This window comes from Eucyclogobius newberryi, unplaced genomic scaffold (genome assembly GCF_026437365.1).
Source record: "Eucyclogobius newberryi isolate DKJ021-1_F unplaced genomic scaffold, fEucNew1.0.hap1 SCAF_7, whole genome shotgun sequence".
NCBI classification, from domain to species: Eukaryota; Metazoa; Chordata; class Actinopteri; order Gobiiformes; family Gobiidae; genus Eucyclogobius; species Eucyclogobius newberryi.
Window position 1 is genome coordinate 15539979 of NW_027316389.1, and position 16823 is coordinate 15556801.

General features: G+C 40.5%; 1 protein-coding gene across 1 annotated transcript in view; it reads left to right on the plus strand.

Annotated features, from left to right (window-relative positions):
* The first annotated feature begins 1795 nt into the window (after positions 1–1795).
* LOC140349505 (protein arginine N-methyltransferase 8) overlaps positions 1796–16823 on the plus strand; it is a 30862-nt gene continuing 15834 nt past the window's right edge. Inside the window, exons 1-5 of the mRNA XM_072435862.1 lie at positions 1796–2318; positions 7743–7973; positions 10524–10679; positions 15367–15430; positions 16394–16536. Of these exons, the coding sequence (XP_072291963.1) occupies positions 2250–2318; positions 7743–7973; positions 10524–10679; positions 15367–15430; positions 16394–16536 (663 nt within the window). The 5' untranslated portion in view covers positions 1796–2249. The remainder of the gene's footprint in view (positions 2319–7742; positions 7974–10523; positions 10680–15366; positions 15431–16393; positions 16537–16823) is intronic.

The following is a 16823-nucleotide window of genomic DNA, read 5'->3' on the forward strand; positions in this document are numbered from 1 at the left end:
GATAAACCCAATTACAGAAGATTGGTCGGAATGGTCGGGATCCACTGATGGAGAAAGAACGTTCCTCTTCTGCCTGCCAGCGTCACTTTCTAATTAGCTCACAGGAAGCCGGCACGGTGGGCTAAAGGTCTGATTTCTGATACTGATTATTCCAGGGAACTGTGGGGAAAGGATGCTGAAAGGATGATATTCCGTCGTGTTTATCGTTTTTTTTTCTATGCTAGTGCAGCCCCATTTCTCCCTTTATGTAAGGCCGCTATCTCTAGTAAGTTGACACGTGTGAAATTAGTTATTCTTTGTCCTTTTTTGTTGAATTCAATGAGGATCTTTCAAGGAGAACGCTCATTCAAATTGGTCGGACTTCAGCTCCTGTAGACTGTGGGATTCTATTGCGTTTGGAGGAAAGCAGAGAGTTATATTGCACTACTGCACAGTGAGCCTTTCAAACGACTTACAGTGATTTGTAGAGCACAATTTGTACACAAAGCAAACAAGAAAAGGCACATTAACGTCACAACAAAGCAAGCAGATAAAAACATAAATAATGATTAGACAATGCAACATTTCTGGTGTATGGTGCGTCTCAGTGGAACCAAATCAAGATTAATCATAACTTTAACCAGAATCATGTGCGTTATTGGCCAAAGTGTACACACAGAACAGTGTAGTGTAGCCACTTGTTGATAGCTGCCTACTGCCTACTCTCTGCTGAATAATGTAAAACATAGTGAGCGAGGGAGCGCGCGTGGGTGGGTGTTGAAGAGGAATGGCCTGGACTTTAAATAGACAAGGTAAAGAGGCAGCACCAGGGAGAGCAATACAGTCATGATGGAATAATGTCAGGGCAGCAAGGATATGCCTGGACTGGTGTCATCTGCATTTGAGCTGTGACAGTAAACAAAACATTTGAATATTTTCTTCTCACCATGTAGTTTTTTTATGCAACAGTCTTTGCAATATTTCTACAGTAAATAACAGTTGGCGTGACGTGGGGAAACGGGGGGTGTCGGAGCAATGGCGTCTTGTCTGCGGGAGAGTAAAACATTTTCAAATATGCATGAATCACTCTAAATTCAACTTTCGGTAGTTAAATGAGAAGGGAAAACGAACGTAATGGTTAAAAGCTCTTAAAAGTCAGGCGATGCCGTCAGGTAATGTGCTCAAAAGCCCTGTATCTTTTTAGATCAAAGACTTCAATTAGACAAATAGTTTAATGTAAAGTTGAGTGCATGCATTTAAAGAAATATGGCCCAACAGCATCGCTTCAGTTGTATCAGAAAACCAGCTTTTGAGCTTTAACAACCTGATGCTTTCCCTGCCAGCTACAAGCCTAACTGCATTGCAGGCACTTTACATTAAATAATTCAGCACAGAATGTTCATGGTGACCTCAAAATGCATAGGTAGAACAGAACAATGGAGGTTAGGAAGAGATTTTTTCTTAGAACTAAAACCATATTGTTACAGTGAGAGATCGCCTTATAAGCCACTTCAATTTACTGCTGCAGTGGGTGAAAAAAAAGTCTGTTGATCTCATAAATGTTGTGACCTGTCCTCGTGTAACCCTGGTCTGTTTCATAGCCTATCTTTACCATAACGTTACTGTGTTACTGTGATCAGTGAAACGCCGCAGTCACTTTCCGTCCTCTCGCTCTTGACCAACTTTGCGCTCGTGTGTCTGGTTTCAGCACTTCGCAGCTGGACAGCGAAGATGCGGCAGCGCAGCGAAAGCCCCGCGTGAAAGAACCTGGCACGTGCTGATTCAATATTCATGTCTAAAAAAGCACTCGCGAGACAGTGCGCGCGCGGCGAGCTGCGCCTCTCCGCTCCGGCAGGCAGCGGCGGGCTATTTTTAGACGCAACGTTGCAGTGAGGGATCAATCACCGCGGCTAAAACAAAGTATTTGTGTCAATCTGCCGCGGTAAGAAGCGCTGCACAGGCAGATGATGCTCCAGCTGCAGGTGTCCGTCTGCGCGCGGGACGGACGCACGGACGCACGTACAGACCGCTCTTATCTGATTTCAGCTCGTGCACATGATGTCTGTCCGTAACGCTCGCGAGGGAAGCGCACCGGTGGACTGCAAACTTTTGCACCATGGAATCCGTGACACTTTCTCAGTCTTCTCTGAGGACCTGCTCTGGTTTGGTGCTTTGACATTGCGGTCTGGGAAATGATTTGTATCCAAAGGCAACGCGGTGTGCAGGATTTGCTCATTTGAACTTTAAGCACATTTATTTGATTAGCTCTTATGGGAATTAAGCACTCGTCCCGCTGCATGCTCCTCAGGAGAAAAATGGCGGAGTCTGAAAGCTGTGAGGTAAGTGTGACACACAATGTAACTATTCAAGATGCGGATGTGTGATTTTGATTAATGGGAAGTTTGTTGCTCCCTGGACTGATGCGCCAAACTGAAGGTGCAATAATACAGTAACCACGTTGAACAAGGCGCACACACAATAGAGTCTACAGGGACACAACGTTGGTTCAGCACATACAGGCGTGAATGCAAAGACAACTTTCAATGCTTTTTAACAAACACATATCATTCCCAATTCAGAATAAAATGTGTGTTGATCATTATCATACAATGCAATACATGATGAAAGCAAGTTTTATTACATCTTGGAACACTCATATCAGAAGGAACATGCCACAAAATATTGATATCTTGAGATAAGAGATGTTAACGATTGTATTTGCCTCAAGCTTCCCAAGGGAGGCAGGTGGTTTGGGACATCCATTTTTAATATCATTATACAACGATCAAAGAAAGTGCAACAACATAGACCTATTTGACATAATACCTAGTTTTTCGCACCAACTTAATTTGATATTACACAAGACAGCTCTCCAGGGAATAGGACTGTGGAGAGTTGCTGTCCAGGGTGCTGCAGCTGTAAACATGATCTCCCATCTCCATTGACTTTGATGAGATTGAATGAGAGAAAACCCTCTTGACTTATGTGAAAGTTTTGCTTAAAAGATTGAAAAAGCACATTTGGAGGCAGACTTGGGTGCTTCTTTCATTATTCATCTTAAAAAGTGGTAGAAGGCGCTCTCCGTCCAATGTGAGCAGACCGAGTGGAAACTTGCAGTACATTATAATAAGAGGATGGATCACACTCTTCCGCTCTGTCTGTCTGCTCTTCTTATCACTGAAGCCGTAAGTGCACTAATGGCATCACATCAAATTGGTGCTTCTTCACTTATGAAATGGCCTTCCTTTGACCTTTTCTCATGTGAAACGCCATTGTATTGAGCTTAACAATACCAAGTCGCCCTATGTCTGATCGTTATCGACTAATTATGCATGCAATGTCCAGGATTCATCTCTGCACATCCAATTTACTGTGGAAAATTTTCATTTCGTTCCATCGCCTTGGTCTGCACACAGTTCTTTGCAGCAGTAACATAAAGACAGAAGCATTCACTATGGACAATTCCTTTTTATTGGTCGCTATTCTTCATTCTTCATTGCCCAGAATATCTAGTTCATGGTGGGTGAGGCTCTGGTTCTGCTTGATTAATCTGCAAATTAGAACTAGATATCATGCGGGTGCTTGTGCCAGTCGCATAGCAGCTGTGAAGGAGTCAACACCTATTTTATATGTGGTTTTCTAGGTTGTTTGATGCTCCAAAAAACATTGAATAACGCGTATTCTTACTTGGAATATTTACATGGCCAGAAAACGTAGATAACCTAATAATTATAATTGATTTTTGGCCAAAATAAATCTGATGACATTTAGCTCCCTCGTCTTAGTTCGTTAGTTTGCCCTTTTTTGCTTATTTTCCTTGTCAACAGCACAAGTGTGAAGAATCACAGAGAAATCCGATCACATTAGATGTAACTTTCAATTAACTGATCCAGAAATCAGATAACGATCAGATTTTGGCTGTTTCTCCTCATTTGAGCTTGACTTGAGCGTCATCTTCTTAACTTCATGGAATTTAAAGGATTAGTGTCATATGCTGAGACATTTTAAGTCAATCAATAATATTTCTATGGAAACAAGCAGGTGGCGAAACCCTCCACCAAAAATATTCGTCGCCCTTTAAATGATTTGTAGTGATTACATTTTTGAAGGAAGACACACATCATCCAGAATTTTACATAAACCTTTATTGCTGTCCAAAATTGGTCATACATATTGCTCATTTACCTAGAATTCCTAGAAACGTAATGACTCACTGCGCTCTATAAGTCTATAACAGTTAACAACAAACACAAACAAACAGAACTCGACCAGAGAGAGCACAAGAGATACAAATAAAAGTAAAACTGACAACATTCATTGAAAAAGAAACGTCACATTTGGTCAAAAGTCAACTTTACTGTAAGCCATTTTCAGTTATAACGCCGGTCCAGAGGCGGTCATGGTAAAGCTAACAAACACTTGCATGCTAACAGCGTACTTCCTGCTTTGTGGAGAATAAAACGCTTTACAATTAGTGCACTGAAAGCTGTTTTTCACCCAAATAGAAGCTTTTACAATATATCAGTACAGGAGGAAAAAAAACAATTTCACTATTTTACATGAAACCATATTTTTCAAGCGACAAATAGTTATAGAATGTGATTACAATTTGAATTCCGTTGTTCTAAATGGATGTTATGATCAGATCGTTCTTTTTTCACAGAACAGTACTAGGCTTATCATGTTAAACCTCATTCCGTTGCCACATTTAAACTCAAACACCCCATTACTGCGTGATTGACAGTTGTGTTCTGCTCTTTGCCCTGTGAACAGTGCAAGTACAGCGAGGACACAGTGTTCTCTCATCATGACTTAATAGCAGAATGGGGAGGTGCACACCCTTCTCACGTTTCAGGCACCACTTCTCCGCTGAGCTCAGGCTGTGCTCCTAAAGAGATGCGCGCTGCAGCCGCTGCATAAAACCACGGGCCCTCTTAATCCCAGAGTCGTCCGCGGTGATTTCTGTCCAGCGCTGCAACTTTTACACAGACGGGACGTATTTTGTATTAAACTTGGCGCCCTTAATCACGTCTTCCCTTGCCCTCTCTTGTAATTATTGACTCTGAGCTTGGACTGAAGCCAGATGTTTATACGAGACCTCTGTTCTGTCCCTCATCCTACTCTTTTAATCAAGAGAGATTGAAAATGTTCATGTTTAATTGCTTTGATATTACAACATTGCCTGACTGCTCATGTGAGAAGAATAGATAAATAGCAGGAGGTGACGTTAAGATAGAAAAGATGCTGAAGCAGGATCTTGGTCACCCACCGGAACATAGCAATTAAAAACTGAAAAACTGTTGCAAAAATCCAGGAATTGAATTTGGCAACCTTACAAAGTATTGTCAGTGAATCCTGCAATTAATCTCTTTGCCATCTTCTTATTCCCATAGAAAACAGTATCGGAAATTGGTGCGGCCAAGAATTTACGGCTCCAACAAGAAAAATTGGGCCGGCTGACAAAGATCCATCAGAGTCCACATAAAAGTCCCATCGCCACAAAGCTGAGACTCACGGTGCGCATTTAACTCTAGGAGAATTGCGCAGCCTTATTGACTCTATTTGCAGTTCCCTTTATAGCACGTGGGAAGTGCTATGTATGTGAGATTAGGGAATTGTCCAAAGTGTTTTCAGGAAAAACATAAGTGATAAAAATAGCAGACAAAACAACAGTTAAAAAGGGTTTAAAGTTTTGGACATCTGAGCAGTGATGGGAGGAATACTCTGAAAATGTATTTAGTTACAGAATACTGAATACCTGCATTAAAATGTATTTGGTGACATATTCTGTTACTTGGTCTGATCAGAGGACTGTATACTTTCATGTTGAGCCACATTGTACTATAATGTGAAAAGCCAACATAAGATTAAAACTGCTTTTTGTTGTTTGTTATGCATTTATTTATGAGAAAACTTCTGAGTTTTCTATTTTTCTCACAAATTCCGTGAAGTTTGAAGCCTAAATTGTGTGCTCTAAAGCTGTGATGTATTCCTCTGATTTTAGAAAAGTAACTATATTAGTAATAACCCCAGATTAAAGAGTAATTAGGTAATTAAAAGTACTGGAAAGCAGATATCTCTCTAAATTAGTATCTGAGTGTATTTTCGGTACAGTTATTTCCCAACACGGATCTATAGATCTATATGCAGAGAATGGGTAACAAAAACAAATCACATTGGTTGACCTCATCCTTCATGATGGATAGATAGACAGACAGATAGAAAGAAACATTGGTCTTGAAAAGCATGTTTTAAAATGTACTATATGCCTGACTTTAATATGTTTTAGCCCGTATTCTTGCTCATTGTTGCACTAAATGTATTATTGTATCTGATATTACTTGTGTAAGGCTTCTGTAATGCCGGGTATTGTCATGTAATCTCGCACCTCTGTGTACACAGCACAAAAGAGGTAACAATGAATAATCAGGTGGATGAGCACTGGCATTGCACCAAATAATGAGGCTTTGCAATCCGATCATAAAGTGTCGGAGCAAAGCAAAATTGTGTGTTTAATTCGATACAGAAAGAAAAGGAGATCAAGAAAAGGAGAGTTCATTGATGGAACTGGCAGGGATATTGTGGTCCGCTTTATTTTTAGAAGCTTACATTTTGGACTGGTGATAAATAACAGAATTGTTCTCTGCCACAAACGGAGCTGTCGGGCGAGTTTTTCTCCGCACACGGCACACTGCGTACAGAGCCGTGGCAGCCGGCCGCAGAGGTGATAATCAGGGCATTATGTGTGGAGCGTCTGTGCCGGGCCAAGCCTTCTGTGGACCGACCAGGCTCCTTCCTCTCACTCTCTCACTCACTCGCTGGACTGTCCCTTCTGGGCTCTTCAGAGGAGCAGATGAGCCGAGAGCGAGAGAATGTGTTTGACTGTCAGATGAAACTGTTAAAACGCTATGTTTTGTGAAAGTCTTAACAACGTCTGATAACGCTGGTTAAGCTGCACGGATGGAAAACACTTCTGCTGCAGTTTCTTCAACCACCTGCAGTTTTCAGGCGCCAACCATCAGCGTAGATGTAATTTGATGCAGTTATGGCAATTATCATTATTATTTATTAATTTTATGAGTGAGACAAAGGAAAAGTGTAGCAAAGAACATGTTTAGTTTGGTGAGCCGGTCCTTACTTTCTGTTCAGATGCAGGTTTCCTTTTCTTTGAGGCACATTTTCTCTGTCTTCATGGCAACATTTACAATAACCATGCCATTCAGAAGGAAATATCTAACATTGTAACTTTGATCAGTCATTCCCAACCTGCTCGGGACAAAACTGTTGGTCCCAAAAAATGAAAGAAGTCACACAATCAAGTTTGGACCTCAACTTGATTGTGTGAATTTTGAAGAAAGGATGGCATGTTAATTGCTGCTTTTAAATACATTATGCCGTGCTCTTCTTTAACCTTGTAACATTGGGTAAAATGGAGGTTGCCGGGAGAAAAACCTCAAATTAACATAATCTGCAGAAATCCAGTTTTTCAGTTCTCTTTTTTTTTCTTTTTCTCAGTATTTTTTCTTTGTTTGTTTTGACAAAAATGGACCATGCATTCTTCTGCCTGTCAATCACACCAATCGAAACACAGGGAGATTAGACCATTATGTCTCACAAGTGTTAGTCACGTCACAACATATTTAAGGTTAGAACACTTGGCAACAGTTACTTTCTTTAGCAGCCCCCCCAAATAAACCCTGTGGCGGGCTAATAATCACATGCCCGTCTGGTAGTTAACAGTTGTCTGTATCGTGTATGTCCAGCCGACACAGCCTCAGCCGATCCGCATCATCCCGTCTCAGCCCACGTCGCTGCCCAAGCCTGTGCCTTCGGTTCAGCCTACCCTGCGGCCTAAGCTGCCCCCGCACACGCCTCACGCCGCCAGCATGCCCAACTGCCCGGGGCGCGGAAAGATGGCCAAGTTCCTCAGCCCGGAGGAGATGACCTCGCGAGACTACTACTTTGACTCATACGCCCACTTTGGTATCCATGAGGTATGTGCAGTCATAATAGTATGTGAGTTTGTTTTATTGTTAAAATACACCTAATTCTGGGATATAATGATAACCTCACAGTGTGTACTGCGCTGTTGTGGGGAGGGATTCGTCGTTGTGAATTGCTTTAAAAAAATTCTCACAAGCCTTAATGTAACAGGTTATTAGTTCATCAGTTTGTTACTAATGTAGTAATAGAAAGAGACTAGTATAAGGAAAACAGAAGACCTATATTTGACTACTGGAGGCTATTTGACAGTAAACACACAAAAGCAGATAGTTTGATTTGGTGTTGGTGCCATATATTGTGAATTACATACAAAACAATACAAACAATTAACCCCAAAATTATTCACAGTTGAATTAAATTGTGCACATAATGTTTGACTAGTCAAGTTCTGCTCCAGACGTTCCACAGTGTGAGAATCTCGCAAACGTTTACGGTTTACGTGCCACAATATTGTCCGATATTCCGTTATTTGCAGTGTGAGTAGATGTGTAAGGCGTAAATGTCAGAGAGAAAGTTGAACTTGGAAGTGGTGGCAGTAACCAGCGAGAGGTGGGAGTGAACAACAAGCTGGAACAGCCTCTTACCAGACCAGTGGATATTCGAGTCTGGTCTTTGAGGGACGATCTTCAGATGGCGAGCTGATTTTCATAAGCTCGCCATCTGTAAATCCAAATGAGGGCACCTGGCCAATCCCATTGCTCAATATTAAAGTGATGTGATGTCCCTTCAAAACGTGTTCAGTGTTGGCTGGTTCTTCAAACAGGCAAGAGTGAGTATTTTGACAAGAAATAGAATGCTAGAAATATTTGGTTTGAAAGCTGTCCTGAGCAGGTGTTATTCTAAGCTCCTCCCCCACACTTCTGATTGGGAGGAAGTCTGGGCAACAGGTGTTGGACTGCTCTACATGTTGATTGGCTGGGTGTGAACATGTGGTAGGGTCATGTGACTTAGGGATTCAAGGACGGGTGGTAATTTAAAAAAACTGGGCATAAAACTAGTCTAATGATCATGACAGTTCAAAATCAGCAAAAAAATAATAATATTTCTCTATGTTGGCTGCACTGATTTGAAGTAGAGAACAATAGTATTTCTACAACTTTTCTACTTTGGTTCAGAATTTTATCATTCCACCGACTACAAAACCTTATTCAAGCCCTTTTTCCAGTCAACTTCTTTTTGAAGGATCAGATAAATATTGAAGAATGTAATTTTTCGCCTGTATTTTTGACTGGCTCTGACATGAACATCTTTTGACAGGTAGCTCTTCTCTCCATTGTGCACTGACCTCAACAACCTCATTCAACTTAATAGTGTTATGACAGCAATGGACCAGCTTTTATTTAAAGGTTAGGATCAGCCAGTCCCATTAAAGGGCAATCATCTCCACTGAACCTAGAAGACACAGTCAAGCCAGGAGGATTGTATGGGGAAAAGTACAATACATAAACGGTAAAGCCCCTTGTTGACGGGATTCAAAAGGGAGAATGAGTCAAATGTCGTCTTCAATACATTTATAATAACTTTGAAACGTGCGTCAGGTCATTTCAGACACTCAAATGGTCAAACTAAGCTTGGAAGAGCAAAGGAGGTTTATGAGTAAAACCTTACTGAAGCAAACTACATAACTCAGAAAACTCATAGGTGTTCAAGCGTAAGAAAAATATAAGCTATAGATCACTTTTTGTTACTTGCTGTAAAGTTAAACGAACAAAGCCCAGACTTTTAAGGACTTTTAATAATTGTTTTCCCTCTCTATTAGCCCATTAAAGTTTTACAACAATTCACATACTGTAACTTTATAGCAGACAAAACCTTAAATGTCTACTTTAAACATAAGTGCAATCGTGAAGTTCAATTATTATTTATGTTTATTTGATTAAAATATGATAAACTAGTTAAAAGGCAGCATGCGATCAGTGCAGTAATGAGTAACTGCAGTGGTTTGAACCTAGGGTGACCAGACGTCCCCATTTACCCGGGACAGTCCCAGTTTTGAGCCCTATGTCCCATGTCCCAGCAAATGTATCCAAAACCATTGATTTGTCCCAGTTTTATTCAAGACATGTCCCAGTTGCCCCAGTTTTGACCACTTTGTGACCTGTCAACAGTAAATAAGGGAATATATAGTTGTTTCTTTAGCCAAACTAGAGACAATCTGGCTTTAGAATAACCAAAACACAAAAGATGCACTCATTTTTGGGATGAAAGTCTCTCAGATTATATACTGACTCGCAAGTGAGCCGTGAAAGAAGCATGAATGATCGAGTGTGTACAATTATTTTTCACACCTTTATTATTACTTCCCTACTTATTACCGGGTGTGTCCCAGTTTTTAATTTGAAAATCTGGTCACTCTATTTGAATCCTAACATTATCTACTGCCATTGTGTCGTTTGGCACGTATAGATGTGGCTCTGACTGCATAATTGGTAGTTTTTATTGTAAATTCACTGTTATTTCCCCCCCACATCTCACAAGTACCATGGACAGTTTCTTATTGCCATCATTTTATAAACCTTCCCTCTTTTATTAATGCCCAGGAAATGCTTAAAGACGAAGTGCGGACTCTGACCTACCGTAACTCCATGTATCACAACAAGCACATCTTCAAGGACAAAATAGTGCTGGACGTGGGCAGCGGCACCGGGATCCTGTCCATGTTCGCCGCCAAAGCTGGAGCCAAGCACGTGTACGGGGTGAGTCTTTGCTTTCGCCGGCCTTTCATCATTTATGGACCACCGGGCTAATCACTGCAGTCTGACAGGCCGCCACTAACAGATATAAAAGTGCACTTCAGAAACGCGCGGTGTAACGTAGAGGGACAAGTTTGATGTTGTATAGCTCTTTCTCTTATCGCGTGGCGGGAAATGTAATTACTCTAGTTCCGACGTTCAGTGTGTAAGATGCGGCACATGGAACGTATTTCGGTGCACAGGTTCCAGATGGGCTGAATGTGCTACAAGCTGGCACTGGTTAGACGAGAATGGCCTCTGGAGGCTAGTGGACGTTTTGTGTTTATATGTGTGTATGTGGCCCTCTGTCAGTGTTAGTTTGACTGATGTGGGCCGCAGGCTGTTCTCTGCCAAGACAAACTTTAATATCATCACATAAATGTACTATTTATGAAATACATTTTGCTGTGGGGAGGTGAGCACAATAAGAATGCTTTTAAAACCCTGTAAAACCCCAATAATTGAATAAATACAAGATCATTTTAATTCAGTTTTGGGAAACATTCCAGGCAAAGTGATAACAGGTGTAATAGTATTAAAGTAAAATTAGTGGAGTAGGAAATAAATAACACATTCCAACCTAAATGGTCAACATATTTTACTGGAAAGATGATTTTACTTCAAACAGTGCTCATTTTCTGATATGAAGGTTGGCGGTTTGAATCCAGTTCTCGACACAAACAGGGCTGGTGGAGCGATCAGATCCACTGACACTCGCTGCCTCAGGGGAATACTGCTGTTGTGTCCTTGGGCAAGAAAAGCACTATACTGTATAAGTGAGACCATTTATTTTACCAGAAGAAAAATATGTATGATGAGAAAACAACCAAAACAAATTTAAATCTAGACCTGTCTAGTCTAGTCCAAAGTAATTACCGGTAAGTCTAAAACAGTTTAATTTATTAGAATCAAGATTTTAAGACTTGAACAATAAAAAGGAAAACGTGAGCAGAGTTATCTTTAGTTCAATGATGATATGTCCCATCTGTCAGTCAAGTCAGCGAAGTCAAAACAGAAAATTAACATTTTATACTAAACCAGGAGTTGTGAATGCCATGTCTACAGTGAAGAACCAGTTAACACCATTATGGCCTCGATAGATTAGCTTCATAAACAATGAATTAGTTATTTGTCCTTTCTTTAACACTTGTTCATCTTAGCACATCCTGTGAAATGACAATGGGCAGCAGACATTTAGAATCTAGACATGAAGATTTTGAAGGGACTTTTTTCCATTACAGAAACTAGATTCACAGATGGATAAAAAAGCCCCACTAAATCCCAATTGTCTGTTGTTTCTGCAAAGCGCTAACACACACTAGCCAGGGACATACTGGAATCAACATTATCTCTAAAAGTAATGCATGTGAATAAAGCTGATTTATTCTTGTTTGGATCGTATAATTTATAGCTTGTGCCTAGTTCAAGGTTGTCAAAACTTGTAAAATCACATAAAAAGTTAAGAACTGGACCTCTCCTCAATAGCTTTTAGAGTGGTCTTGATCTATATCATCCTTGAGGTATTTATCATATCAAGCCATTACCTTAATATCCAAATTGAGTTGACGTTTCAGTCTCAGCACAAGACTATCCAATCCAATTTATTTACACAGCACTATTAAAAACAATTCAATTCAAAGCTTTACACAGCCCATTGTTAGAAACACAGTGTGCTACTTAAATTCTCTCTGGTTCCTCCTGAATGCATTGACACGTCCTATAATTAGTTTTGTCTAAAATGGACCTAAACGTATGACCCATTTAAGATCGTACAGGAAAACAGTCACTTACATTGCACTATTGTCTTTCATGTAGCTCTCATTATCCAGCTGCATATATGTGGCTACAGTTTAAACCTAATATTCTAAAGAAAGAACTGTCTCGTTTATTTCAAGAGCACTGCTGCGATATGAAGTTTTAACATTCACACTGTGCCCTGCAGTCATCCTAACAACAGCTTACGGTGGTGTTTAGAGTTGATAAATCTACTTCAGAGTCGTGTTAGCAGAGGAGGCCATTGTATTTCACCTTAATAATTGCAACATTAGCGATTTACAAATCTTCGCCATTCAAATAGCCCTCGCAATGCCTCATGCAGCATTATTGACTGACTTGCCTTGCCGCGTCAGGCCAAACAGCTTGGTGGGCGCTGACATTTTGATGACCTTCACCTTTTTGATACAGTGTGCTGATGGCGGACATGGCAGAAACACTTTGAACTTTTCTAATTTATACAAGACTTGGTCGTGTCCGAGACGTTTCACAAATGCCCTGTCGTAACTTTTTACTGTTGTGGTACTGAGTAGAAAAAGCCCATTGTAATTGTTTTATGTAGACTTTTATGAAACACCCCATGGCAGAAGTGTCTTATTATGACGTTTTTTCCTATCAGTGTTTATTTTGTCTCATAATTAACTCAAGACGTAAATTATTTTCCGTTTATGCCACACATTCGACAAACAGCAGACGAAACATGTACTGGCAAAAGGAAGACGGTGACGATAGATTTATAAGTCGGCTTAATGGGTCCATTGGAGTCATGTTGGTATTGAGTAGTATAATAAACGTGACCGAGCGCCGTAATTGAACATCAATCGCCACAAATCCATAAAAGCTCTTGTGCAGTAGATGCCCATTTATTAATTAAACAGCAGATATCCCCTATCGGCCTGACTGCAGTGTCCAGACAGACATGTCCTGCTGCTTTTTTACAACCTGCGCAAAGACGTGGAGTTTATTACAAGCAGCCGGAGCCAACATGTCGGCGCAACTTTGACTGGCCTCGTCCTTGGCAGAGAGAACACGCTGTGCAATCTATATTCCCCAGAACCCACCGCAAACAACTGCACCTGAATGATGTCCTCTTTGTTTGAGGGAAGCTTACGAGGAACGTCCGCCGCTGACAGGAATGAATGATGGATGAACGAGATTTATTTTGTTGTAAGTCTTTTCAGCGGCGTTGTCTCAATAAATCTCCTCGAGGCATGATTAGTGGGTCAGGATGAAAGTGGGAAAAAGTGTCGAACGGGGAGGCACTGATTGAGATAAAATGATCTATCCGGAACATAGAATGAGGACAGTGCAGTTCTGGCATTGGATATAATGAAAGAAAATAGGGCACGCTGGTAAATGCACAGAGTTGACCGATCTTCAAATGTGTGACCAGGGGAAGGGAGGCGTTGCTGCCATGTTCTCTAAGAATTGTGGGTAAATATACATCAATTAGGTAGCAATGATATAATAATACCTTCGAATTACTGTTTTCTTAATTTCATTTCTTAAGTAAAAGTACAGATGCATGAGTGAAAAAAATACTGAGGTAAATAAATGTAGCCCATAAAAACACTTCTTGAATAAAAGCTTAAGAGTACCTGTTTAAAAGACACTTTAGAGTACAAAGTAAAATATTTCACACATTTCAAGCACTGTTAAAGCGTCAAATGTATTTTTTTTTTGCTCAAAGTTAGTGCTTGAACTCAAAGACTTAGGGCAAAATGTTCCAATGAATTATTAAAATAAGCATTCAAACCATATGAAAAGTACTTTCTACTTTTCAGTCCAGTTCAAAAATGTAGTATAGAAAGTACAGATACTTGCTCTCAAATGTAGGGATGTACAATGAAAAAGCTATCCACTGTAAAAATGACCTAAGTAAAGTACAGACCTAAACTCTTTACTTACTGTGGCCAGAGTTTCCGTGGGGCAGATTGACATAGAGCCTACATTGACATAGAGCCTACATTGACATAGAGCCTACATTGACACAGAGCCTACATATAAACAGTTAAACCCATATTTGAGTAATCATTTTATTAAACGGCATCATACTATAAAAAAAAGAAAAAAAGGGAAAAAAGGGTTTGGTTGTCTTTCCACTGTGAGTAAGTCTTCAAGTCACAAACGATTTATGGGGACAATATTAAATGATTTGAGCATGTGTGTTTCTTCGTATACTTTTCCTAATTTTTGTGGTCTATCATTTTAAAATCCTGGCATTTTTGCATTATTTTTGGTGTTTTATGTTTTAATTCCTTGGAGCACTATTTTGTTCTTTTACTGGAGAAATGTTATTTTGAAGTAACAGTATTTATTTCTAAGCCTCTGACCCAAAGCTCTTTCCACTATAGCGTGCATTAACCAACAAAAGTATTAGATATTTATCAGATTAACTAATAATTTGCTTTTACATAATCTCATCACAATGTTTAAGGTTACTTATTGTGAATTTAGATAGACACATAGGCTTGCTGCACTCTAACACAGACAAATAGACATAACAACACAACTGACACATATAAAAAAGCTACAAATGAAAACGCTAAAAGGGAAATTCCTTTACTCCCTTTTCCCCGTACAAACCACATTAAATTCTTCTCACGCCACTTCACAACTCCACATTTTCCAATCGAACTTACCCCAGCGAATACCTGCCAAGCCCATGATGTTCCTGCAAATTCAGACTTTCACAGCCGCCACACTATATTTTTAATCAGCGCCCTCCTTCTAACAGGTTCACACAAATGAGAAGCGATTACGGTTAGAGCGGCGATTTGAGTCAAAAGTGCAGCAAACTTCCCATCACTGACATAATTCCCGTAAGGATTCCAGTCCATTACCTCAGCTCAGTCTTTCCTCCTTTGTCTTCTGCCAGATTGAATGTTCCAGTATATCAGAATACTCGGAGAGGATCATCAAGTCCAACCACCTCGACAGCGGTAAGACGTCCAGCCACCGTGACTCTGCTCTAATGGACGTAGGATGAAAACTAACTCCAAACTCAAGGTCATCAAAGGTCGGATTAGGTCGCGTAGTCATCAGTGAGTCCCTGGCTTTGGATCCGCTTTTGCTCTCATTTATATTCTGTGCACAAATGCCACTGCCTTCTGAGCATATGTTTTCATTACTGCGCAGTGCAACATTATAAACAACTTTTCTGCCAAGCCGCTGGCAGTGCTGTCATAGAAAAAATAATAAACCCACAAACTGCGCAGTCAGGCATGTCCCAGCCATATGGATCTATGACTATACACTTGTAATTGAAAGTAGTAGTAACATTTCACTAAGTTTTGGCTGATATAAACAGGAACGCCGAGTCGTAAGTCACCGTGACACTCAGCGTTTTGGGGCAACTTTCAGAACTACTTTCCAAACTCAATCAATAGTGAGCGGAGTGATATAGAGTCAGGCGGCCAGGGCACATATCCGTTTCGCATTGTGGACCCCAGATGGAGCGATTTCCATAAGAAAGTGAGGGCTACCATGGCAACACATACCGAACGACATAAACCTGCTGTCCCCTTCTGACAAATGACACTGCAGTCGGAGATAATATGCAGCCTGGAAGTGGAGCCATCATGTCAAATTGTTTGATCTGGACCAAGGATGGGATGGAATTTCAAAATGAAATCTAAATTCAGTATTTAAATTTTCCAGTGACACTTTCACGATGGAAAATGCTGTGCTGAAAATGTGACAGGACAAATATATTCTGATATTAAGGACATTAAAGTGCAATGCATTTGTTTATTTCTTATATTAATCTACACCCACAAACATAATTGTAGTAAAATCTTTAACACTGGTTTAAGGGATATCCGTGTCTCAGGACTGCGTGCTACGAGCTCTAGTATCTTGTATTGATGTGTATGCATAATGTGTGCATTATATTGTGTTTTTAGTTATAACCATCTTCAAAGGAAAGGTGGAGGAGGTGGAGCTTCCCGTTGACAAGGTCGACATCATCATCTCAGAGTGGATGGGCTACTGCCTCTTCTACGAGTCGATGCTCAACACGGTCATCTTCGCCAGGGACAAGTGGCTGGTAGGTGCCAATTTGACCCCGTAATTTCCCCCCTGTCCATTCTCCCTCTACATTTGACCCATCCTTCACTGTCCCCGGGGAAGCTTTTCAGAACATAACTGCACTTCAGCGCTCCCACGGCACGCACGTCCATATCCGCTGATGGGTTTGGCCAGGACTATCCAGCAGAAGGATATTCATAATTTGCACGTTTGAGGTTCATCTGTACAATATCGCACTAGGCAAAGAGAATTCCACTTAGAAGAATGTACAGTCTTTATCCTCAGGGTGGAATAAACGCATATATC